This window comes from Pseudorca crassidens, chromosome 13 (assembly GCF_039906515.1).
Source record: "Pseudorca crassidens isolate mPseCra1 chromosome 13, mPseCra1.hap1, whole genome shotgun sequence".
NCBI lineage: Eukaryota > Metazoa > Chordata > Mammalia > Artiodactyla > Delphinidae > Pseudorca > Pseudorca crassidens.
In genome coordinates this window covers 32,364,226-32,391,706 of record NC_090308.1, presented here as the reverse complement: position 1 = coordinate 32,391,706, position 27,481 = coordinate 32,364,226, and the positions used below count along the sequence as shown (strand labels likewise).

Here is a 27,481-nt window from a genome sequence, read left to right as displayed (position 1 = left end):
CCATCCCTCCAAATGGCAACGGAAAAAGTGGCAATAGGACTGGGAAAACTGAGGAAGTTCACATTAAGCTTCCTGAAATTACCTTGTGATGAAGTTTCCTTTCTCTTTTAGAGAACTAAATTTAGATGGTTTATTCTCTTATATATGGCATACTTGTTTTGGTGCTTCTGTTATTAGAAATCTTGTTTGAAACCTTCATCAGAGCTGGCTAATTAAGCTACTAAAGCTTAAGTAAATTAGTAAAATTACTTGTTTGGCATTTTCCAATTTTTTACCCCAAGAAAGTATTTTCCACCTTATTTATACAATTGTGCTCCCAGTAACCTTATATGCTAAAATTAAAACTACTTTAAAATTTTAAAAAGTACACTTTTAAACAGATTTTGTCTTAAAAGAATGTGCCTGGGACTTTAAAGGCAAAATCCAAGAACGAGTTCTAGAACCTCGCCCAACAGTAACCATATCGAAATAAGCGTTTCCTCCCACAATTACTTGAACTCATCTGAATGCAGGCATATTTTAAGTAAATCATGTCTTTCAATTTCTACCTTATATTGATCATTCACAGGGCCATCACACAGACAGGCACCTTTATGTGAAAAAGAAAAAGATGGATTAAATTCCTCTTTCTAGGTAGTTGATGCCCTGTGTCAAGGGCACGGCTGGCAAGCAGAGAACAGACTGAAAATCGGTCCCCGCTTCATCCTGGGCCAGAGGTCCTTATTTCAGCCACAGTCTACACACCCATACCCAGCAGCCCTGGTCACACAGTGTTTGAATGCAACCCTTTCTGGAGTTGGCCTCTGTCTCCAAAACCAAACCAAACCAAACCTAACCTGCCTTCTCAGTTATTCATTCAGTTAATCAGTGAAGCGAAAGATTATTTTCTGACTTAGTAAAGGGACTAACTAACTCTTTGGAAGTTCTCCTGCAGCAATGCAGTGTTTTTATTCCAGCAATCCTCACCAACTGCTTCAGCCAGAAAAGTTGAGTATTAACATTCATTCCACGGGCATGGAATTCGCTCACCTAGCTTCAGTTCAGGGAGTCTTAATGAGGTACAGAAAGACATTTCCAAGATTTACCAACGGGTGGTTTTGTTTTCTTGACAGGAAATTTTTTGACATGATTTTTTTTCGTTTTACATAGAAAGAACCATCGGGGGTAAATGGGCAAGGGTTTCACCCTTACCTGTATAAAAAAAAATTTTTTAAGGCAACAACAAAACATACGGGAGATGTTCTTTCTAAATCATATTTTGAAAATTTCTTTCTCTTTTATAAAAGTGTATAATTAAACCTTTTCTAACTACTATATAAATGGTTGCATTAAGGAAAATTAATCAATGTGGAACAATCCACTGATTATTATGAAAGCCTCTGACAATACACAGTAAATGGTATTTAATCATATGAATATCAGACCAAATCACTTTGAAATGATGATATAAATCAGAAACTCAAGGTAATCCATGAGAGAAATAACTAGAATTTATTTGAGTTGGCCTATCTCTTGGCTAACCAAACATTTCAAAATCATCATTATAACATTTCAAACTCTACTGCTTGGAACTACAAACAAATGTAACCTTTTTAGGTGGGCTATATTTGATGAGCCTTAGAATTTTCTTTTAAAACATTCAATTTTCACCTTACTAGTATATGCTCACCAGATAAAATTTGGAAAATGCAGGAAAATAGAAAGAAGAAAAAAACAAAAGGCACCCATGTTTTTATTAACAAATGAACCTCAATCACCTGTTTTGGTAGAAGAAATGTTATAATTGAAAAAAAATCAAAAAAACGCCTAATGATACTATTAACATGACCAACCTGGTTAATAAATTAATAAAGAGTTAAAGACTTTCACCATCTGCCCTTAAAAATAGGTCTTTTCCTTATAGACAACTACTAACATCTCCACGATAACATCGTTTTGTTTTGCCACAAATAATGAAAAATTACTCTGTTTAGTTCTGAGGGATATTTAACATAAATGAATCCAGCTGACCTTGAGTGTGTCTCTGTTTGCATCGGGCAGGAGGATGACAAGAAGGTTCAAAGCCTGTAGCTGTTGCTTCTTGGTTGGAAGATCTGCAGACAGATTAAATACATCTGAACGCATGTCTTTACCAAACATTTCTCTTTACTTTCTTTTTCCATTTTGTAAGAAAAAAGTTTTTTGGCATAAACATCATTGTGAAATGTGAGACACAATGCCTGAGCAGCAAGCCTTGTTGGGAGCGTGTCTGGGGGAGATCAGGAGAAGCAGCTGTTGCTATAGAGCTTTCTCTCTCTCAGAATGCTCACTTCCAACTATGAGTGTATGACGGGCAGCCTTATGTTTGCAGACACAAAACAGTGCTTTGGAAATAATTTTAACTTCCACGTGATAATTATTCCCCAGTGTAAAGACATAGGAGATCAGATCTTCTATGATATGGTGTCAGGGTGGACCCACAACAGTGAAGTTTGTTTGGTATAATGGTGAGTTAACAAATTACGTGGTGTACATGGTAAGAGTCCATCAATTCCAGCAGGAATATGTAAAACAGAGCCTAGAACACAACAGGTGTTCAATAAATGTTTGTGGAATGAACTAGAAGACCAACCAGCAATGGAAGAGTTGAAGAGGTACATTATTTTCATTGATACTTCTTATTTTCAGTAGCCCTTACCCCATTAGGTAATACTCATGGATATCTGCAATCATTCTGGCATTTGTTTTTCAGGTATAAATTTGGTCCTTTGATCCACATCCAAGGAATATACATGCAAAATAGCACAACTTAACCATTAAAAAAAAATATTTTAAACAGATGATTTCAGTCATATTTCCCTAAAAATTCTGAATAAATGCTATGATATGAGATAACCCATGAGAAACATCTCAATACGACATGCTTTAAGAATAGCCTGGAACATAATGGAGTAACATTCAGCCATTTAAAAAAAATGAAATCTTGCCATCTGCAACAACATGGATGAAACTTGAGTGGATTATGCTAAGTGAAATAAGATGGAGAAAGACAAATACCCTATGATCTCACTTATATGTGGAATCTAAAACAAAAACAAAGACAAAAACAAAACAGCTCATAGATACAGAGAACAGATTGGTGGAACAACCTGAATCACCATAGGTAGTGGGGATCGGGGGAAATGGGTGAAGGGAGTCAAAAGGTACAAACTTCCGGGTTTCCCTTGTGGCGCAGTGGTTGAGAGTCCGCCTGCCGATGCAGGGGACACGGGTTCGTGCCCCGGTCTGGGAAGATCCCACATGCCACGGAGCGGCTGGGTCCATGAGCCATGGCCGCTGAGCCTGCGTGTCCGGAGCCTGTGCTCCGCAATGGGAGAGGCCACAGCAGTGAGAGGCCCGCATACCGCAAAAAAAAAAAAAAAAAGGTACAAACTTCCAGTTATAAAATAAATAAGTCCTGGGGAAATAATGTACAGCATGGCAACTATAGTTAATAACACTATATTGCATATTTGAAAGTTACTAAGAGTAGATCTTAAAAGTTCTCATCACAAGCAAAAATGTTTCTGTAATTATGTATGGTGACAGATGTTAAGTAGACATATTATGATGATCATTTTGCAATATATACAAATATCGAATCATTACATTGTACATATGAAACTAATATAATATTGTATGTCAATTATACCTCAATAAAAAATAAAAGAATAGCCTGGAACAGTTCTGGTTGACACTTTAGTTCAGCCTAATCATTAATAGTGCCTCCCTTTTACTCTCAAAAGTGTTCCAATTTGGAACTTAAAGTATGGTTTGGTCACTAGAATGTGGTGACAGCACTTTTCCTTTTTTGATGGTCTCTCTGACTAAAAGGTATAATTATGACAGTACAAGAACCTCATCAGCTCTCTCTGTTCACTGGAAAGGAATTGAGAACTACTCGAGACATTAATTTGGAGCTTGCCTAAGGCCACAGAATGTAAAGACATGAGAAATTTGTTGCCCCCTGACCAATGAGGCAGCCAAATGATTTGTTCCATGTTTCTGCATGACAATTTCAGAAGTTAATTTTTCAGGAAATAATCACAGACTCTGCCGTATCTCCTTGTGCTTTTATGATAACTGTTAATCCACAGCTTCTCCAGTAAGTGTTGCTTTTAACACTTGGAAAGAAAAATGTATCACAGAGCTTACGGGATTCATTCTATTAAAAAAGAAGTGTGAAGTTTCCAGGTTTTAACATGAAAATATGTATATTGTATTGCTTAAAGGGCATGCAATTAATCCGTACCCAAAGAGAACATTCTGTCATCTATTTACTCAGAGATGTATATTTATAAAAGAAAAGGAAAGCATCACGTGGCATTTGAGTACTCGCTGACATCAGTGAGTAAATACGTCTATCCAAATTTATCTTTGCGACGCAAAGTATCACTAAAGCAATTAATATGGATGGCACCAGCACAAGGACTGCTTCAAACAGGGATAGCACTTACTCTGGACAGCCTGAAAGGCTTTGAGATATTCTACACTGAGCAGTGGCTGGGGCAGCTCCCGGATGAAGAGCTTCAGCAGGCTGGCGGCATCATGCTGCTTAACACTTTCCCAATTAAAAGTCCCTTCATAAAACTTTGCTTCCAGTTCTTGGCAAAGATTCTGAAAGGCAGAAGAGAGAGAGAAAAAAAAACTACCAGTAAGTGCATGTGTTTTTTTTTTCCTTCTGAGACTGATATACTTCCCACTTTATAAGAGATTCTACTCTTTTGAAAAGACATTTGAAAATACTAAAGGCCAACACTTCTCTATTACTCAGAAAAATACTCCTCCTCCCACCCCAAGTGTACTTCACCAATGAAAATGATACCTAAGGCCCAAAATTCTGAAACTTTACACATGTTCCTGGACATGCACCAAACCTTAAGCAGTAAAGACTGAATTAAAATATTAGTTAAAACAGCCTTTACATTTGGGGGCTTTACTTAGATACTATAATTTTTCACCAACTTTTTTTTTTTTTTTTTTTTTGCAGTATGCGGGCCTCTCACTGCTGTGGCCTCTCCCGTTGTGGAGCACAGGCTCCGGACGCGCAAGCTCAGCGGCCATGGCTCACGGGCCCAGCCGCTCCGCGGCATGTGGGATCCTCCCGGACCGGGGCACGAACCCGCGTCCCCTGCATCGGCAGGCGGACTCTCAACCACTGCGCCACCAGGGAAGCCCTTCACCAACTTTTAAAACATCATTAAGAAAACAAGTCTATGTTTTAAATTAGTTAGAAGTACGTTACGTAACAAAATACATAATCAATCTCTGGACCTAAAGCAGAAGGCCACCTCTGATTAGTCACCTCTGGGAAATGGAAAACCAAATTCTATAGCAAATGAGGCATGAAAATACATCAGTATACCTGTCTGAAATGCACAGGCTGTCAGTGACCCAGCCATGCTGCTGCCAGCTGCCAAAAGCAGCTGGAGTCCTTGCAGAATTAGAAATACCTATAGTTCATTTACCTCAGGGACGCTACAAAATTTGCCAAATTATTAATAATAAATCAATTTCGTTTCATAATTACTACCTTCTATATGCTTTTTCACTGTGGCATAAATCCTATTACGTTAGAAGTCCTTCCAAGTTTCTGTCACTTCCTTCTAATATTTGAAACTGTTCTCCCAAGGAACATTCTTTGTTTTTCCTGTAAGGTAAATTTATTACGCTTTCCCTTCCCAACACAATTCCATCCTCTACCCCAATTACTTTTGTAATTGGTGAAATACAAAAGGTGAACCCAGGGGCTTCCCTGGTGGCACAGTGGTTGAGAGTCCGCCTGCCGATGCAGGGGACACGGGTTCGTGCCCCGGTCTGGGAAGATCCCACATGCCGCGGAGCGGCTGGGCCCGTGAGCCATGGCCGCTGAGCCTGCGCGTCCGGAGCCTGTGCTCCGCAACGGGAGAGGCCACAGCAGTGAGAGGCCCGCGTACCGCAAAAAAAAAGAAAGTGAACCCAGAAATTGGGGGTAGGAGAAAGAAAGGTGGAAGGAGAAAGGGATGCAAGAAGGTGCAGGGGGAGGGAGGAAAGGAAGAAAGGAAAGGAGAGAAGGCCTGAGGAAGAGGGAGCAGGGGAAATGGGGAGAGAGAAGGAAAGAGAGGGAAAAGAGGAAAGAGAAGGGAAGGGGAAGGACAGGAGGACAGAGGTGGAGGGGAGAGGGGGAGGGAGGCAGGAGAGTCCAAGAAATGTGGTGGGGAGGGGAGAGGAAAGACAACCCAAAATTTTGCACATTATCTTTAAATTATTTATAACAGACCAGCTGCGGCATCATTCAGTCTGTGACAAGAGGCTGTGTTGAAGAGTTGAGCCAGATGAATCCACTTAATTGACCTTCTAAGAAAGTACATATAGTTGAACTCATCCCTCTGCCAGCTAACTGGTCAAAATGTAAAATCCGCATTATATCCACTCTTGTATGGCAAAGTAAACGTGATTATGACTCTTGTGAGTTGGCCATCACATTCTGCTAACGTGGGCCGTGAACAGTGACCTGAGAGGCGGTATTCTTGCTGAGATGGGTAGTATGAAGTCACGTTACTGGTTTCTGAGGGACTCTTGCTCTGTAAGAGAATGTACTTCTCAACAGAACTCGTCTCCCAATCACACACAATGTCCCTGATGGACTGGTGGTGAAACTGCCGCAGGTATCAGCAAATGAAGTGAGACAGTGGCCACGTATCAAACTTACAAGAGCACCAAAACAGTTTCAGGGACCTCTGTGCACCGGACAGCAGATCCAGGGGACACAAGCTGAATGACATTTGTGAGCAGGGTATATATCAGGTTACTCAAATCCTATTAAACTGAGATCACTATGTAGTAAGAGGCAAGTAGGCTGAAACTGTCCGCCTAAATTGAGGAAGCTTATTGAAATCAGCAGGTGATGCAAACTGTGGAACCTACGAACAGTAATCCAGTCCTGGACGCATCACAGCCACAGTCACAGGCGAGGAGAGTGTACAACCACCAAGAGTCATTTCTTCCCGATCCAGCTCTAAAGATGTCATACACAATATATCTTCAGGAAACCAACAGAGAACATCTCTTCCCCCATCCTATTTTTTCTTGGATTTACAAATTCAGGACGAGGAAATATGGGATGTGGGCAGCAATAAGTGTTACCTTTTTAGAGCTGGAGCTGAATTTGGAGGATAAGGATAAAGGAGGTTGTTAATGACTGCTAACCACAAATTTTCCCTGGATACATTTTCCAGATAGAGCTACAATTCCAAGTATGCGGCCCCTGTACACTGCAAAACCCTGTGGAGGCGTACAAAGTATGCATCATCTGTAGGGTAATTCTACTTGTACCATGCCTTCATTGGATACTTTATTCCCTAGCACAGGAGTTGGGGAGCAGAGAAAGGAGGAAGGTACACAGCATCCATGGACAGTGGGAAGGAAATGTCATCTTGAGAGAAAAGAAAGCAGGGGAGGGAGATAGGGGACTCCAACTGGGAAGGCTGGGAATCCCCTTGCCTCTTTCACAAGCCGGACTCAGGCTACCCTTGGACCCAGTGAGCCAAAGAACTGCAGCAGTCAGGAGAGTGGTTTAGACAGTCTCATTTTGCCAGTTCACTAAGACTGATAATGTAGGGGAACTAATGTCAAGTCTCCTACTCTGCTCACCTGGTGGAGTGTATCATCCTGCCCTTAAAAAACAACAACAACAACAACTCATTTTTTGCTGTTACTCACGCTGACTAAATCTGTCACCAGCCCGCTCTTAATATTTTGACTCACCATGCTCTCTTTTCATCAGAAGGACAGAACTACCCTTGTCTTTTTTTTTTTTTTTTTTTTTGCGGTACACGGGCCTCTCACTGCTGTGGCCTCTCCCGTTGTGGAGCACAGGCTCCGGACGCGCAGGCTCAGCGGCCACAGCTCACGGGCCCAGCCGCTCCACGGCATGTAGGATCCTCCCAGACCGGGGCACGAACCCGTGTCCCCTGCATCGGCAGGCGGACTCTCAACCACTGCGCCACCAGGGAAGCCCTACCCTTGTCTTTTGCTTGTTTACTTTCGTTCCTATTTTACGTCTGCACAGTAGAGAGATTAAAATCATTTGTCTCTTTACTCATCACAGTAATATTACAGGTAATAGGGTGATTTTGAAAAAAAAATCAAAAATCAGAAGAGCCTGTAGAAAAACTAAATATAAACTGAATGTTAAGAGGTTTTTGGTCTATTTTGTCTTCTAAAAAAATATAATTAAACAAACAAGTTTTAGATGACTAGAACCAAGAAATTACCTTGATTCGAACAGCAGCTCCAGGTATCCTTAAGAGGCCTTCTGTTTCCAAACCTCCCTCTTCAATGCGAGAAATCAGCTGTGTATAAACAGAAGAACGTTCTGAGTTTGGCATTCTTAACAGGTACAATCCCAAATTTAACATCTATTTCATATATAAATAAAGGAAAACTGATTACAGTGACGTGTAAACTGGATTTCACCAAGTTTTGAATGCTATTGCACTACCATTACCCATCCTTTAAGCCAATGCATCCCAACACTTTAATCGTAATTTAGAAAAAGTTGGGTCCTTTGGAAGAAAAGTGTATAATTTCACACAACAGCTGTGCTATCCCAAACAGACACTGACCCACGTTCATTGCTTCAAAGCAACCAAGACCATGCATTTCTTCTGCTTTTTCAGAAACACATTCTGCCATCAAATAAATCTTATGAAATTCTAGTATTTGCATATTTACATCCCTTTTTTAGTCTGTTCAAAGAAAGAATTATTTATGACATGAAGGAAAAAAATGCTTGCAAATATTCCTTTTTAAGCTTTAAGCTTTTGGTGGTAAACTTAAATTAAAAAAACAGTTCTTGTATAGGGCTTCTAAATCATAGCCAATGCCTGACGAATACATACAGATCTCTCTATCTCCAGAACCCCATTAAAATAACAAAGGTTGTTTGTTTGTTTGTTTTAAAATAAAGCAGAAACACACAAGAAGAGGCAAATGGAGAAATTACAATGACATAACACTGGACGCCAGGAAGATAATAAAAGAAGTGGTCATTTTCTTGGCAGACTTCCAACTGGAATGTGCATTCCCTGGGCAGTACACAAAGGCTTTTTAGGGGGCGCTCTGCTATTTTAAAGAAATAATTTCTTTGTCCTCAGTTTAAATATAGCATTTCCTAGCATCATATAGGTTTTCCTTCCTACCACCCATTCCCCTCCTTTCACAACTGCCTTCTTCAGAAAGACAAACCTACTCTTCACTCAGCCCCAAACTTACTATAATACTCTCTGCATATTCTAAGGCATAAAATCTTCCAGAGTGCTAAAATAATGTAAAATTTTAATTTTTTTTTTTTTTTTCAGGGAAACCTCCTTTAATGATTTACCAAGGCTCTTAGAGCATGTAGGCACTGGAAGACAGGGCAATTTTTCTTTAATGACCCCACCTCTCCTACCCCTGGATTATGGCCAAAGAATGCACTGATCTTAAGGGAGTCAGGTAAGAATAAAGCAAAGAGTAGTCTCAAAATTCTCCCAAAGATTTATTATTAACTGAAAAAAGAAGCATCTTTGACCAAAGCAGTACACGATTTTAAAATATTCAATTGGAATGACTTCTAAGACATTTTTCAAGTTACACTGGATAAAAACCCACAGCAAAAATCTTTACATGAATTATTTTAGATTAGATGAGCATTATTTAATAAAGTAGTTAAAACCAAATTTATCAAAAAATACCAAGCAACATTTATTCAATGTACATGTAATTTTTGTTTTAATTCATCTTATAAAATGTTTAAAATGTTCTATTAACAAAAAATAAAATTGTATGCTAGCTAGTAGCTGGACCAAATTAGTTTTTAGCAGTATATAAATTTTGCTTTTATTAAATACACAGGAAAATTTGATGATTTCTAAATAACTGAATGAGAGTACTTTCTGCATTCTTATATTTGAATTCTTTTTATTATTCTCTAATGCTGAATACCAGCATTCAATAGATACAGATATATATATACATTGAAGGAATGCCAGGTGTTTTCCCATATTTCTCACTTTGAAAATAACATATTTTTTGCTACCACATTATATTGTCATTGTTAAAATATAAATAATGCTTTACAGCTTTCCTTTTATTTTCAAGACTTAAAAATGGAGAATAACTATAATGATCTATATATTTTAATCATGCTGCTGTTAGTAATTTATCTTATAAGATACAGTGTAAATTTATCAGTAATGTTCACAGGCTTTCCCCAAATAGATAATACACACTTATATGAATTTATGAACTAATGAATTGAATATGAAGTCAGACTTTTTTGATACAAAGTATCTTTGATTTGGCTGATTAGTTTGATGGTGAAAATAGGATTTGCTAATTTGGCAGAATTTTGCCGTAGATAAAAATTAACAATATTTCTATTTCCCCAACCCTTTCTGAGAATATGGTTTAAACAATGTGCCTCTAAGTAGGGAAAAAAAGGAACAGATACAATTTACAGATATTAGATAAGCTTTGTTAAAGCCCTTTTGAAGTATATTTCTCAATAACGGAGAAAATGTAATCCTCTAAAGAATGGTAATAAGAATGTTTGCCAATCAGTGGTTTCCAATTCTTTCCTTTCTACAAAATTAACAGAATACCTAAATGAGTTGTCAGCTGATAAATCAAAAAATATTTTTCATGATAAATCACTGATTTTTTTGCTTATAATTCAGAGGGAATGCAAACAGATGAGTGTTATCTAATAGACAACTCTGTATGTTCCCTTTTATTTTTTATATGAACCAAAAACCTTTAAGGCTCTTATCTAATGACTTCAAACTGGTGGGCAGTCTGAGTCTCCAGAATGTTGAAGTGACCAGAAATGTAAAATAACTAACTAACTAAATAAATAAATACGAAAACAATTTCAAGAGAAAGTGATAAGCGGCTGGATGCAATCCTGGGCCTGATCAGGAGGCAACATTGACTTCTGTTAAAACCAAAGCTTACTCTTTGCTGATGTGATAGTGAATCTGATGTGTCAACTCGGCTGGGCTACAGTGCCCAGTTGTCAAATACCAGTCAAACACCAGTCTAGATGTTGCTGTGAAGGTATTTTTAGATGTGATTAACATTTAATCAGTAGACTTTGAGTAAAGCAAACTACTTTCCATAACGTGGGTGGGCCTCACCCAGTCAGCTGAAGGCTGTAAGAACACAGACTGAGGTTCCCCAAAGTAGAAGCAATTCTGCCTCAAGACTGTAACACAGAAACCCTACAGGAGTTTCCAGCCTGCAGGTTCTGGACTCGACACTGAAACATTAACCCTTGCCCGTGTTTCCAGCCTGCTGGCCTGCTTTACATAATTCAGACTTGCCAGGTCCCACAACTACAGAACTCAATTCTTTAAGATGAATCTCTCTAGATAGATAGATAGATAGATAGACAGACAGACAGACAGATAGAGATAAAATCTCCTATTGGTTCTGTTTCTCTGGAGGACCCAAATACACTTGGAAAGGATCCCGCTGAGATCCCTGCTTTGTCCATGTGTATAAGTAACTCGCACCTTTTACTGCCATTAAAAGAATTTGAAAATATGGCCTACGTTTGTTAGCATCTCTCTGTTTTCACAGACACCGCTGACAACTATCCACACAGACACAGGTTCTGCAGACAATGACTGGCAGAAGCTGGTGAGTAGAACAAGCTGTGTAGAACAAGGTCCATCAGGAGAAACACTGAGACACGGGTTTGGATGTAATGGTGAATATGAGGACTGAAGAAGTCAGAGCTTAGTAGGTAAGACAGTAAATGACTGTCTTGGAATAATGGAAGAATTAGTGCCAGGTAGATTGAGCTTGAGTATTGAATGAGTTTGTTGAGCCAAACAACTGTGAAAGTTCCCACTGCCATTCTTGCTACCCCAGAACTTTCAGGAACTGTGAGATGTCTGGGCTGTTGCAAAAATCCGCATCTTGGGTAGCCCATAACTGATTTGACCTACCTTCCTCATGGGCATTCTCTGTCTTTTATCAAATGTAATCTGTATTTCTAAACAGTGATGGCTCAGAGGTTAGACTGAAGTTTCTATATTGTCATAGATAACTGTCTTATGAATAACTGAGTGTTGACTACACAAGTGAATTCATAGTTTAGCAATCATTTTCTAATTCTACTTTATGGTTTCTTTGTCTACTTTCGAAGTAGGCACTAGTAAATTAAATTGGACATCCTCATTGTAAATAGGAAAGCTTAGAAAATACATACAGGCGTGGAATATTCATGAGGATTCAATTCCCTAGAAATTTACCAGCAGTTCCCACTCCTATGTATTATAGAACTGAAATCTCAATTATACAAAGCCAGCTAATATAAGACAGAAAAATGATGCCAGGTAATCACAGTTACAAGTAATAACACTGAAATCATCACCATGAAATAAAAATTATAAGCCCTTGAAACAAATTTGTTTCCTGAATAGAAAAATCGAAGTATAAAATAAAAGAGCATAACAACTGGAAAACTATATTAAAATAGTATGAATGCAAAAAGAACAAAACCAAAACACTATTAGCTCAAGTATGTTCTCTCTATGCTGACCCATTCAGGCCTACTTACTTTTTGAAATATCAAGGGTATTCGAGTTCCTGGTACTTTCTTCTGATCTTGTTCTAACAGCACTGTCAATGGAACACAAAAAAGGCCAGAATCTGCAACAAAAAATAAAATTTCTTCACTTTCATCAACCTATAAAATATTAATGAAAAAATGTTAAGGTTTCAGATTCCTGATATTGTCACTCGATCCAACAACTATTTATTGAGCACCTAAGTGAATGACTGAGTGACACTGTCTACCAATTAGGTGCACACAACCTAATTGGAAAATTCTGCCCCTGCCTTATAAAGCAATCTAGCAAGTAAAGACAACTAAACAAATGATTACAAATCATCACCAAAATAATCAGAAAAGTATAAACTGTTACGTATGAGAAATAGAGTGCTGTGGGAGTATGCAAAATATGCAAATAATTTACTAAATGTAATCAAAAGTTCTGGCTTAAAATAAATATCACTCATCTCTTCCATACTTAACTGACATTCTACATTCTATTGAATACAATACAGCAAAATATAAATATTTGCTTTTTGAGAAATCAGCCAACATTATGGGCTTGTTCTACAAATGTTTCCCTTTAGAAAATATAGTTTATACTTGGTCTTTGTGAATTTAAATTTGTAGTTTTATATATTTGGGAATAACTCCAGAAGAAATGACAGGTAATAATTGATAATTTTTCTAAATTAAAATTATATACCTCCAGTCTGATGTGAGCATAGCTTCTCCCCAGAACCTCCTACCCCACGTCCATCACTAAGTGAATAGTTAGCTCAGAAGTGTAACACACATTATCAGGGGAGATATAAATCATTTGTGAACATGGAACGGGGGATTATCCTGTGATGCGAAAATAGACATTGGAAACTGTGACACTCAATAGAGATGACATTCAGCAGAATGCTAGTAACCCAGTAAATAACTTTTAGTTTAGGAACTAAGAAAAATGTGATCTTTAAGAATGTCAAAAGTCTAGTTTATAAGATAAATATCTTAGATAAAATATAAAAAAGATGGAAAGAAAATCTATAATATTAATAGTGATACTTTTAATGAGAATGGCTTCATATTTCTCTCTCTGCTAGGAGGCAATTCTAAAACATAAAATTAAAAGACCTCTTTAAGCCACTTTTAAAGTCTTGAACACTGAGTCACAACTATTTATATTTCTATTTTGTATCTGGAGAAGACTTTGTGATGAGCTTCTGAAAAAGCATCTGAAGTCTTCATTATCTATAATGGACTTGTGGAAAACCAGAAGAACTATTTGACTCAGAAATTCACCATCCCAAGCCTTAAGCTAAAATACTCAAAGGAACAGAACACAGAATGAGGTCTTCTGGGGCCCAGCATGGGAGAGAGGACCTGAAGGGAAGGTACACTTCAATCCTACAGAGAAATTGCCTCTAAAACTTAAAATCAGGTGAATACTTGTCTTTGCTATTGTTACCATAGCAACTCAATAATCCCCATTCTTGGTTTCCCTTTAAGAGATACCTTTAAAGTTAAATGAGATGTCAGAGATTCCTAAACAGAAAAGCTGTGTCAATAGAAAATTATCTGGATTTCCAGACAAATAAAATCTTGGAAAAATCAGAAACTGAGGAAGTGTCTGTTCTCTATCATACTACAAAAAATAAAGTCTATTTATATAATGGGTAAAGCAAGCTGCTTACAAAGGAAAAAAAAACTACACATACCTGTGAGAAGCACAATTTAGTGATATTGTGTGCCACAGTCGCATTATTTTCTTAATAGAGGGAAGAATATTTTTTGCAGAAAAGTTAAAAGTAGAATGCAAATGAACAAAGGGACAGACTACTAACTGCCTATGTATTTGCCATGAAATAAATAAGCAAAAGTAATTGATCAGGATTAACCATCTTAAAGTCATTTTTCAAGATCCAGTTTTAGAAATAAGTAAGTATATGTACCAGATGTTTTTACATACAGTTTTCAAAGGAGAGAGCATTTGAGTTAAGAATCCTTGATTCAGAATTTCCTTCTAATTTCCTTCTATGATAATTAAATATTTGATTGTGTCTTTATTTTCTATAATCAAGGAGACAGTGCATTTTTATCAAGTTACAAAAATTTTGAAGGGAATGTTTTAGAGTCTGAACTTTAGATGTATTCATGTGTTGGTTTATTCTGTAGGCGTTTCCCACTCCCCAGAAGAATACTTCTAAAAAGCCAAGCTCATTCTTACTACTTCAGGAGTAAATCCAACTGTTTTTCATTTCAAAATTACCTTTTGTTTTGATTTTCACAGCTTTTTGTTGTTTCAGTTCAACACCCAATACATCATAGAGGGCGGTCAGCTCAATTAAGGCTAAATGGCAAACTTTCTTCATGTCCTGGGGCGCCAGGTCACCAATCTTGGTGGTGCCTGTTTTGTCTTTTGGCAATCTGAAACTCTAAAATAAATGCCATTAATATAGGAAGGATTTACAGTATCTAACCCGTTCTTTAATGGAACACAACAAAATTGTAACTATAGAAAGAAGTTATTCTCAGAGTGGTGACAATGAAATTGGCAGAATTTCTCCGGTCAGAATGAAGAACAATCCTGTCGTGATGATGATCCCAAACCTGCAGGGAGTCAATATGTGAAGTCTGACAGACAACGAACCAGACCATGTGCCAGGAGTGTGAATACCAGTGGCCAAGAGAACAAGAGACAATAAAAACCAAAGGAGAAAAAAAAAACTCGAGTTAACTGACCTTCAAGAGACAAGAAAGATTAGAAGTGAAGACAAACCATGAGGAGGAAGACGGAGAGGAGGTGGGAGATGAGAGAGTAGGAGCAACCACTGGTGTGTGCTAGGTACCCTTTACATACATTATCATTCATTGTTATGTATGTAACACATGGCATTATATATACAATATTATATATGCAGATATATGATATATATAGTAATACTGTCATAAAAATCCAAATAAGGCAGGTACTGAAGAAGGGCTGTATAGCACTGGGGAGAGCGGGAGAGCAGAGGGGAGACTAAAAGCAAGACTTTAGAGCCAGGATGCCCACCGGTCATCTAGCTACTGCCTAGTTGTGTCTGACTTCTGGCAACTCTTTAACCATCCTTTCTGTAAAATGGGAGGAAGAAAGGGGGAGGGGGCTGGGGGAGGGGGAGGAGAAAGGGAGAAGGGAAGGGGGAAATGGAAGGAGAAGGGGAGGGGGAAAGAGGAAGGGGAGGGAAAGGCGAGAGCGGAAGAGGGGCAGGAAGGGGGAGGGGGAGGGGGAAGGCCACCTAGTTCAGAGGGCTGTTGCGAGGTTTAAAGGCCTGGCACTTCCCAAACACTTTTACGTGGTTGCTGCTACTATTACTTTCACCACTGAATAAATAAGCTGAGACTTAGATATACCACTATCACAGGCAAGGAAGTGGTGTTCTCGTAGTTTTGTGCCTTTCTCAAATATTATCTACTACCTATTCAGCCTCTTTTAATATTAAATATATTAAAATAAGAAAAAAAAAGTAAGAACATGAATTTCTCTAACGTATTTACTACAAATGACAGCCCCACTGTATTTACCAATTACTAAAACAACGATCATTCTCTAATAGTTTGATAAAAATCTTATTATGAAGGTTGTATCTCTTGGGTTTGCCCTTGATTTCCTAATTTAATGGCCAAGGATATTCAACTGATTCCCTTTTATTCCCTTTACTTTGCTCATTTTTGTGCCATATCATTAACACTTCATAGTCTAAAACCTACTGCAAAAGACGTGTCCTAAAATAGCAGTTCTCAAGGTGTGCTCCAGGGGGCCAGAGAGGTGCCCAACACTTTTTTCAAGGAGTCTAAGAGGTCAACACTATTTTAATAATTAATACTAAGACATTATTTGCCTTTTTCACTCTCATTCTCTCATGATGCACAGTGGAGTTTTCCAGAGTTTTCACAAGACATGTTATTGCCAACAGACTGAACGCAGAAGTAGATATGAGAATCCAACTAACGTCAACTCAAGCCAGACATTAGAGAGTTGCTAAAATGAAAAACCATGGCACACTTCTTAATAATTTGTTTTAGAATATATGTCTATTTTGCATAAAAATGTTATTTATGTTCACCATAACACTAATATATTTTAAATGGGTTAATAGTTTAAAATTTTTTCAATTTTAATTTCTAACATGGTAAATATCCATGGGTATAACTGACATAAAGAAAAGCTCTCCCTCCTCACATACACAGTATTTTAAATTATTTATCAAGAGAAACTTTTCCTTAGCCTACTTATTCACGTTTCATAGCTCAGGAACACAGGTCAGTGACCAACTTCCATGGAACTCAATCCAAAGAAATTCTTTACATTCCAAAATCACTTTGTACCAGCCTTCTTCGTCTCCTCAAAATCTTCCATGGGATCACAGCTCCCGTAGAAATCTGTGTATGCCTTCTTTCTTGGGTCAGCCAGAGTAAACACAGAGAGCTGCAGTCCCCAGGGAGACAGCAAATGCTCCAACAGTATGAAATCACAGATTCTTGGCCAGAAGGCCATGCGTCTGAGGTTTCTTCAGAGCACTGGAAGCTGTGGTAGTTATTCTCAACACCAACATCCTTCCTGACTGATAAGACAAAAGCTTTTTGAGGTCCTCAATAATTTTTAAGAGCCTAAAGGGGTTATAGGGCCAAAATGTTTGAGAGTCACTGTCCTAGAGCATTTCCTAAAACCTACAACTTTTGGCAGTTGAGCAGCTAATTCCTTTCAAGCAAACTCAGCTCCAAGAGAGAATCTTCTAAAGTTCTCCACAGAACCTCCTACAGAACCTTCTTTGGAATCTGCTATAGTCTCAAGAAAGTCCACTATAGGAGAAAATAAATCTTTCTTAACTTTTTGTAATACATTTTCCCTATGAGAATATTAAAAGAACAGCAGTAGATATCATTAATATGCAGCCAAAGTGGATTTCCAGCAAAATTTCCAGCATTAATGGTACAGTGCCTAGGGGTTGAGAACGAGAACGTGCAGCCAGATATCACAGTTTGGACTTTTAACTATTACTGCAAGGTAAGACAAAAATAACACTCATCTTTCATAAATGGTTTGTCATTCTATTCTGCAAAAGTTCCAACGGGATAAAAATTATTACAGCATATTCTAGGTTGGGAAACTGAGGTTCTTTAAGAGACTAAAAATGCCCACATAGCCAGTGATATATGGAAGCAAATTCAGACCTTCTAAATCCTAAATTCAGTGGCCATTCTGCTCTGCTCCATTTTCCCTGCCCCCCACAGCAGGCAGGGAGGAATCTAGGTTGATCAGTGTTGATGCAGGACTGTGAACCCCGCAAGGACAGGAACCATGTCTTAATCACCTCTGTATCCCTGCTATACCACAGCCCTGACACACTGCGGGTGTTCTGTCCCAGTGTATTCAATGAATGAAGACACACACCAGACAGGGAGAAAAGCACAGAATCAAGCTCAGTGAGGTACAGGGTTACTGGCTCGGTGCTCCCCCAATTTTTTGGGATTTGTACTGGGCTTCACTTTTAAAATCACACAAAACTCTTCCCATTTTTTTCTCGCCTGGCCCCAGAGTTCTGCTAATTGTTTTGTTTTCTTAAGGGCTGAACCAATTCCATTTACCAACCATTTATTAATTTAAAAAAAGCCCTAAATGTTTCATTAAAATCAGTTGGTTTTGTTGTAATAAACCAAATACACGTAATATAATTATTTAAAGCATTACCCAAAGTAAATGTGTAAAGAAACCTGAAATATTATTAGTTCAAACATTGGATTTACCTAGCAATATGTCATGAGCCTTATTTATTGATTGATTTAACATTGTGCTTAATGAAAGGAGTTAGTTCTTTATCCCAATGTTTAATTCATAGCAGCAGCTTTAAATATTTATGAAGTTTCACGTCGTTTTTGTTTAGTTAATAGACTGGATGGTTCAGTTCGTTGGCTAAGAGAAGGCAATGCGATTTCAGCAAAAGAAAAGCTCTTCACCTTTTGAAAAGTGTGCTTTAAAAAAGGAATGAAATAAAATTTTTCAAAACATATAAGGTCCTTGGCTCCCATGCATTACCATAAATTAATCAGGCAGCTCACCCAGGCTGCACCCCTCTTCTGTAGGCCTTGAGGTATGAGGGGCCCATTAGACACTTTATCAGTAATGACGGACTAGACTTTTTCACTCATCAAGTCACTCTAGCTTCAATTCAGAAAGCAAGAGAATCTACGCTTACTCGGTCAATTTCCACAGCTGACTTCTTATCATCTGCTAGGAAATTCATTTCTTATCTAAGATTCTTCCATGTGTAAAAATGGGATTTTATTACAGTGTTTCAGTCATTGTCATCCTAGGGAATGAATACTTTTCTAGATAAATGAAGTTTTAGAAAACTTCAAACTCACAGTTTTTTAAATTTATTTTTTTAAATGGAGAGCAATAATCATAATTTAAACTTCTCATGACAATTCTGGATCACGATCCTACACACCTACTTTTGCATTGTGTACAAATGTGTGTCTGCCTTAGGTTTTCAGTCTCCTCACCCTGTTCCGAACTAACATGTCTTTCACTGTCCTTCTGCTTCCTCCAGAGATGTTCCATTTTCTAACAAACCCCCAACTTGAGCCCCCATGCAAGTTTTTAGCCTTCAGTATGCACTGAGCTTTGTTACCAGACAACCAAAGTTGCCATAAAACATGAATTTACTTGAATTAAACATAATTCAGTAAGAATCCAAAAGACACTAAAGACTTAAGAAAATATAGGCATGCATCTAGAATATAGGCTTCACCATAGTTATCATTTCAAAGCTATGATCTTAAAAATTGCTAAATAAAGCCTTACTGATTTTAGTCTCCCAAGATAGGATAAAGGAGTGCTACTAAATTTCTATTGTATATGAAGGACTCAACAAACCAGAATCTTATTTGTATAACATCCCAAGCTATCCTGAAGAAGTTGTCAGTAGCACCAATACAAGGACACAAACTCACACCTAAATTAAATGCACATATACCTTGCGGGCACATGTCATCATGATCTTCCAGAAAAACTCCAGCTTCAAAGGCTTAGTCACTGAAGCCAAGCCTTAGCATGCCATGTAATCTCTCTAACCTGTTTTTTTGTATGAAAAAGAATCATAATATCCACCTCATAGAGATCATTCGATAAATGAACAAAATAATTACAGAGCATACTTTCTAAGATATCATGGGTACACAAAAAACAATAAGTAACAGCTAAATTTTCATCTTCACACACATTAAAGGTTATAAAACCTGATCTCCAAATTTAAGAGAGAAATTTGAATCTGCTGTAAGAGATCATAAGGAATTAACAAAGATTGCCCAATGCCATAAGAAAAAGGAAGTGAATGTAAAATGAGGTCAACAGAGAACAATGTATTACATAAAGCCTACTGCTTATTTACAGAAGCAGGAGAGCATGGAGTAGAAATGGAATTTGAGGTTTTATCTGATTAGACTCTCACCTCAGAGTGACGAGTATAAATATTTACTTCACCAATCATGCTGATGACCTGTAGAAAGCTTACAGTATGCGCATGCCTTCTAGAAGGTATACAAATAAATAAATGGTTGTATAGATGAACTGAAGCATATATGCATAAATAAATACATGGAGGGGCTTCCCTGGTGGTGCAGTGGTTAAGAATCCACCTGCCAATGCAGGGACATGGGTTCAAGGCCTGGTCCAGGAAGATCCCACATGCCGCAGAGCAACTAAGCCCGTGCGCCACAACTACTAAAGCCTGCACGCCTAGAGCCTGTGCTCCGCAACAAGAGAAGCCACCACAATGAGAAGCCTACACACCACAATGAAGAGTAGCCCCTGCTTGCCACAACTAGAGAAAGTCCGCACACAGCAACGAAGACCCAACACAGCCAAAAATAAATAAATAAAAATTAAATTTAAAAAAATTAAAATAAATAAATACATGGATACATTGACAATAATTATCAAAAGCATGGCACCTTAACAGTTTAAAGAATGATTTTATAAATTTTATCTAATGTAAGTTCACAAACAGGAAAGCACTAACAGTAAAGCTAGATACTGAGCTAGACCCCAAAGGATGGGATAAGGCTTCCTTGATAAACACGGAACTACAGACGGGTAGAAATGGGAAGGTCATTTTAAGCTTGGGGCACAACGTGAATAAAATCTAGAAAGCAGGTGAGCAAAAATTAGTTTGTTAGAGAATAAAATGAGAGAGGAAGTTTTGTCTTTAAGTTTCTGAACAAAATTCCTAGTTTATTCCACTGTTCGAATCAACAACTTAGAAGTCAACAAAGTCTTCATCTTGTTTAATTAGACTCTACCATCCTTCACTTAAACCCCCTTCCATCTGTTGAGATATATTAGACCATCACTTTTTTTTGTTGTTTTTTTTGCTGTATGCGGGCCTCTCACTGTTGTGGCCTCTCCCACCGCGGAGCACAGGCTCCGGACGCGCAGGCTCAGCGGCCGTGGCTCACGGGCCCAGTCGCTCTGCGGCACGTGGGATCCTCCCGGACCGGGGCACGAACCCGCATCGCCTGCATCGGCAGGCGGACTCTCAACCACTGCGCCACCAGGGAAGCCCAGAAGACCATCACTTTTAAAAGATACTTTTGCTAAGGATGGTCTGGAGCCTGGATCATCTCTTTAGGCCACATGATGCATGCATACTCCTTTACTTTTCCCAAAAGGCGTAGAAATAGATTCTTAAAAATATATGATAAAGCCTGGAAACAACCTAGATGTCCACCATCAGGTGGCTGGTTAAATAAACTGCGATACATCCTCACAGCAGGGTACAATGCATAAATAAAAAGGAATAAGAAATATTTCTCTCTACTACTATGGAGTGATCTCCAAGACATACTGCTAAGTCAAATATAAGTAAATAAATAATGAAGTGTGTATAGTGGGCTACCATTTATCTAACAATGGAAGGATAAACCATAAAATTAAAAGAAATTTACCTGTAAGGTAATTTACCTGTGAAGGGCAGGGAGAGAAGAGGGTGATGGCGCAAGTATAGAAGTGAGACTTCTTATACACCTTGTTTTTAATTCTGACTTTTGGACCACTTAAATAATTTACATGTTTACAAAATAAAATTAAGTTTCAAAACAGCAATCACTAAACATTGAATATGAAATGAAACTAATTAACCCAACCAGGTATGCAGTTGGTGGCATAACCATATGGAGAATCACTATCCTAAACGACCTAAAGCAGAGTAATTTGATTATTACAGTCCTTCTGGGATGTATCCCAAGGATACAAGCAACTGAGGAAAAGAAAAACAAGCTTAAACTGTTTCTTAGTAATCACATTGTTGATATGCTGTGCATTAACGGAGGATAAAACACATAAATAATTATGTGATACTCTAATTGTATTATCTGCTGTATCCTGAAAACCACTATTCTCAGCATGGAAGAAAGAAGACACAGATGTACTTCTGTCCTCTGAAAAGGCTTTAAGCAATGACTAACTCAGAGAAAGGAACATTCCTAGTGTCTTGAACATAGTCACAAAAGTATATTCCTACTAAATGGAATCAGAGTTTCTTGCAGAAATAGACAATTCTAAGTCTGAAGCAGAAAATATACCAGAAACATATGAGAAATTTTCTCTAGGGTCATGTCATATATATGTCTACATCCATGAGTTAAGATACTATTTTTACAAGAAAATTAAAATGAAACAACACTAATTGGTCACTGATGAAAGATGCTAGGGAACAAAAAAAAAAAAATTGAAGACTGGTAAATGAAAGTAAGAAGTAACCCATTTGAGAACATTTTTCTTAATAGAAGTATTCAAATTAATAAAGGAAAAAAAGAAATTAGAACATCATTTTGTAACCATCAATAAACAAAAGGATCCAAGCATTGATCAGCAGCAGCTGCTAATTTCACAAAAGACAACCAGATATTTTTAATCTCTTGATACATGATCACATATGAAGTAGTCTTGACCAAAAAATGAGCCTGAGTCTGATCAATCTAGAGTCAACCAATTTACAAGAAGCAGAAGAACATGGGGACAGAACAAGAAACTTAATAACCATGTTTCTTCAACAAACAAATTTTGAGAGAGGGAGAAAGGGAGAAAGGAATGGAAGAAAGGATAAGGAAAAAGAGGGAGGGTAATGAAATAAGGGAGAGAGGGAAGGAGGCAGAGAAAGAGAGAGACACACAGAGACAGAAGGAGGGAGGGAGGAAGGGATTACGAGTCTTGAAAGGCATTATCAACCAACTGCAATGTATGAACCTTATCTGGATCCTGATTCAAACAAACTAAAAAAAAAAAAATCATGAAATTTGTGATTCAATTTGAAATTTGAACACTGATTAGATATTTGAAATTAAGAATTATTAGCAATTTTTAAGGTACAATAATAGTAATATGGATATATATTTTGGGGTTTTTTTTTTCATTTATTTTATTTATTTTTGGCTGCGTTGGGTCTTTCTTTGTTGCTGCGTGGGCTCTCTCTAGTTGCGGCGAGCGGGGGCTACTCTTCATTGCGGGGCACGGGCTTCTCATTGCGGTGGCTTCTCTTGTTGAGGAGCATGGGCTCTAGGCATGCTGGCTTCAATAGTTGTGGCACACGGGCTCAGTAGTTGTGGCTCGCAGGCTCTAGAGCACAGGCTCAGTAGTTGTGGCGCACAGGCTTAGCTGCTCCACGGCATGTGGCATCTTCCCAGACCAGGGCTTGAACCCGTGTCCCCTGCATTTGCAGCCGGATTCCTAACCACTGCGCCACCAGGGAAGCCCTGGATATGTGTTTTTAAAAAAACCTTCTTTATCTTTTTGAAACACATACTGAAATATTTATAGATGGCAAAATATAATTCAGAGATGTGTTTCAAAGTAACAGAGAGTAGGGAACTGGTTGGGGGTATGTATAGGACAGGACTAGTCATGGGAAAATGAATGTTGAGGCTAGGTGGTGAGTATTGGGGAGTTCATTATACTATGCTTTTTAACTTTTGTGTGGTGAAATCCTACAAAATAAGTAAATGTATTTTTTTTCTTATTAGTCATCCATTTAATACACATCAGTGTATACATGTCAATCCCAATCTCCCAGTTCATCACACCACCTCCACCACCACCCCCGCCGCTTTCACCCATGGTGTCCATACATTTGTTCTCTACATCTGTGTCTCAATTTCTGCCCTGCAAACCCGTTCATCTATACCAGTAAATGTATTTTTTAAAAATATAAGACATTCGGTAGCAATGAGAACACTCAGTACACAGAGGTTGGTTTCTAAACACAATCTGCTACTGAAAAAACAAGGACTCCTTGAAGAAACAGATTACTTCTAATCTGAGAGGAGAAAAGTACAAGGTGAGCCTGGAACATCTTGTACTAGAAAGCAAAGGAGTAAGAGAATGAGGACATGTTAAATGGCATAGGAACCAGCTTGAAGGGCTCCCTTTTGTCAAATCTGGGTAAATTTAAGCATCAAAGGAAAACAATAATGAGTTATAAAACACTGAATAAAAAAAGGAAGTTTTTGAATAGTGATATTCAAAAAAAAAAAAGGGAGGAAAAGCACTATTATGGAAGATTGCCAGCCAATCAATATAGAAGAAATAATAGAATGAGAAAAATCACCATTTCTCAAACACTAGTCTAATTATTGTTTCAGGCAAGGATTACAAATGCATGGTGAAGCCACTGGGCGGTAGGATATTCCCTCGGTCTCAAGGATCGCAAATTAGTATTAATTGTACATAGGAAAAGGTATCTTTATGATGGGGAGAACCGGTGAACGTCTCCTTAACCAAGTGGTCAAAATTCCATTTCCAGTAAAGGGACCATCTGATGTCATGCCCCTCTTCTGATGACGCAATGAGAGGCATAAACATCATCTAGGCAGTAGTGTGACCAAAAATGTTTAATGTGAATTCAGTCACCAAGAACAGACAAAATCAGAAATTTGATTTGGACTCTTCAAAATATTAAAGAAAAATCAAGGGATCTGATCTAGATTTAAGAAACCAAAAAAATATGACATTAAATGCAACACATGACCCTCATTTGAATCCCAGGTGGGAGTAAGGGAGAAGCTATTGATATTAAGGACAATATTGTGACAATTGGGAACATTTTAATATGATCATATATTAAAATATAATTATTGTTTTAATGTTCAATTTCTTAAGCATTATAACTGTGTTTTGTTTTGTATGCTCTTGTTAGGCTAAAAAAAAAAAGTGAGTATATGTCTATAGTATAACCTATACATACATAGATAGATAGATGTAAAAAGAAAGTAAAGGTTGTACAATGTTAAATGGATCTACAGGAAGGCTGGGAGTGTATGCTATACTATTCTTTCAACTTTTCTAAGGACCTAAAATTTTCCAAATAAAAAGCTGATGAAAAATATACTCTGATAATGACATCTGAATAGTGTATTACGTACAGGTAACAAGGCATCGTCCCCTTTGCTCCTCTGGATTTTCTCTCTGGAGCTCTCTTTCTGATTGACAGCTTGCTCTGCAAATGATACCTCCAGGTTGATGTCTGTTTCAGAGACAGGTGCCTCTTCAGGCACCAATGGAGTCAGCTCCTTTCCGCCAACAACTAGGCTAGATGCCTGATCTGGGAAAAAGACAAAAGATTCAAGTGCTTTGGCTACTTCTTTTTTTAACTTCTAATACATCAACCATATAAACCTCTGGGAAAAGTACTATTTACTATAAGCAATAATTAACGGTTATTTTAATAGTAAAAAGTATATTCAAGGAATTCTACCAATGGTGAATGGGGGTGTAGAGGAGAGAAGGTGGTGACTAGAAAGCCAGAGTTGAATTGTGGAATCTTTCTCTAAGGTCACAATTCTTAGACTGAGTCCAGTTCCAAAACATTGACGGGTGATCTCAAGCTCTGAATGAAAAACCTCACGAAAATTTAGTAGACTTAATCATTGCTTTATTTTATACTCGGAGAGTAAAAGCAAAAAAAAAAGAGAAGGAGGTTAGCGTTACTCTCTCTTAAAACTATGATATACCATTTAATTTCCTTACAGTGGAACAGATTCCTGAAAAAGATTTCTTCCATGCCCTGCATGTCCTTTCTGGAATGTTACCTATCTATCATAGTAAAAATTCCAAAACAAAAGTTAGCACCAACAATGTGCACTGTGGGAGTCAGGTCTGGAGGTATCTGGTACCAGAAGCAACAGGTTTTGCACCAGATTATTACAAAGATTATAACAGCTCTCTTACAACTATAAATCTAATGAAATAAGTTCCATGTATTTACATCAACAGTTTATAATAAATTTAACATTATTTTCTTGGTTTGTTTGTTGTTAATCCTCCAGGAAAAAAATTAACACCTGAAAACTTATTTGCTGAAAATGTCGGCTTTAAGCTTGGAAGAAAACACTTCTAAATTTGGCTATTTGATAAGTTTTTGGTTTTTAACACAACTCACACTAGATAAAAACCTGGAATCAATGACAGGATTACTGTTATTTTCTCATTGCAGACCTTTAATTCATGGTGGGCAGCTCTGGATTACATCAGGAAGCTTACATAGTACATTCAAATGCTTATATACTAACACAGCAAGGTGATGGAGGGTAAAGTTAATTTTAAAATTGAATAAATATGTCATATATACGTATATTATTAAAAGTCTGATGCCTTCAGAAAATGTATTTGTATTATCTTCTATATATTTTCTATACCTATAGTCATTTAAATCAAAAACACACAGAAAAACTGTTTTACTCAAAAGAAAATACGGATAAATCTAAATCTAGCCTTTTTCACTCTCATTCAGTAAGCAGTGCGGGCTTCGTGGTTGTAGGACTTAGGTAGTGCTCAGCGGGACCCCAGGTTGGGTTTAACGTTCTACTGTTGCTGTCTTGCAATTTGAACAAGAAGCCCTACATTTTCAGTTTTCACTGGGCCTTGCAAATTACATAGCTGGCCCTGGTGACATCTCACAGTTAAGAAAGTAAGTAAAATGGACCTATGTGAATTCCAAAAATAAGAGAAAATTTAAAGCTCTTTGATTGTATTTATCTGCTGCCATCTATGCCACATTATGCTTTTCCAACAGCCTGTGACAATCTTTTTTGTAATTAGGATAACTAGACCTCTCTCCCATTAATTTTTAAAGTATTAACTTAAATGTCAAAGCACAATGTGAGTTTTACATTCCCACTGGTTTACACTGCTTTATGTTTTACTGTGAATATGTATGTTGGTTTCCTAGGAAACCATTCTAAGAGGAAAATTTTCTTAAATTAGAAGCTACCTTTCTAAAAGCTGAGTGTTTATGGTCAAGAATGTTAAAACGACTCCCTTTTCTCCTTAACAGCCCCATGTCAGAGCTACAATAAACACCACCTCCCCACACACACAAACAAATGTTCTGTGCTGAATTCAAAACTGAGGAGAAGAATTATAATTAAGTTAGAATACATTTTATACATATGAAGTTCCTCCAAAAATTGGCAAAAATAAAAAACACAATATAGAAAAGGCTTAAGGATCAAATGGTAACTCCAGTTAAGGCAGATAGCAGGAAAAACAGTTTCAGGGGTGATAAAGGAGCACTGCTAAAAGAAATAGTTAACTGATTAATAAAAGTATCTATGAATCAATTATCTACTCTCAAAGAGAAACGTTAACAGAGAATGCTGAGATAAACCTTTTGGCTCTTAAAGCCCAAAAGTGTAAATAATATAATTTATTTAATCTATTCTCCTTTGGTTTTTAAGTGGATAATCGCACTGAGTTACAAATATTTTACAAAACTCAAAGTTTTTCAATTGTCCAAAATAATCCATATCTTTATTTTAAAAAATAATTTCCCCTCCTCTTTGGAACTCGGAAAAGAA

General features: G+C 37.6%; 1 protein-coding gene across 7 annotated transcripts in view; it reads right to left on the bottom strand.

Annotated features, from left to right (window-relative positions):
- Positions 1–27,481, bottom strand: part of ARHGAP18 (Rho GTPase activating protein 18) — a 199,742-nt gene that overhangs the window by 89,222 nt on the left and 83,039 nt on the right. For all 7 annotated transcript variants that reach the window (XM_067702130.1, XM_067702134.1, XM_067702133.1 and 4 more), the window contains exons 5-10: positions 25,049–25,227; positions 14,859–15,024; positions 12,608–12,699; positions 8,274–8,351; positions 4,476–4,635; positions 2,011–2,093 (exon numbers count right to left, since the gene is read on the bottom strand). In XM_067702130.1, coding sequence (XP_067558231.1) covers positions 2,011–2,093; positions 4,476–4,635; positions 8,274–8,351; positions 12,608–12,699; positions 14,859–15,024; positions 25,049–25,227 — 758 coding nt within the window. The remainder of the gene's footprint in view (positions 1–2,010; positions 2,094–4,475; positions 4,636–8,273; positions 8,352–12,607; positions 12,700–14,858; positions 15,025–25,048; positions 25,228–27,481) is intronic.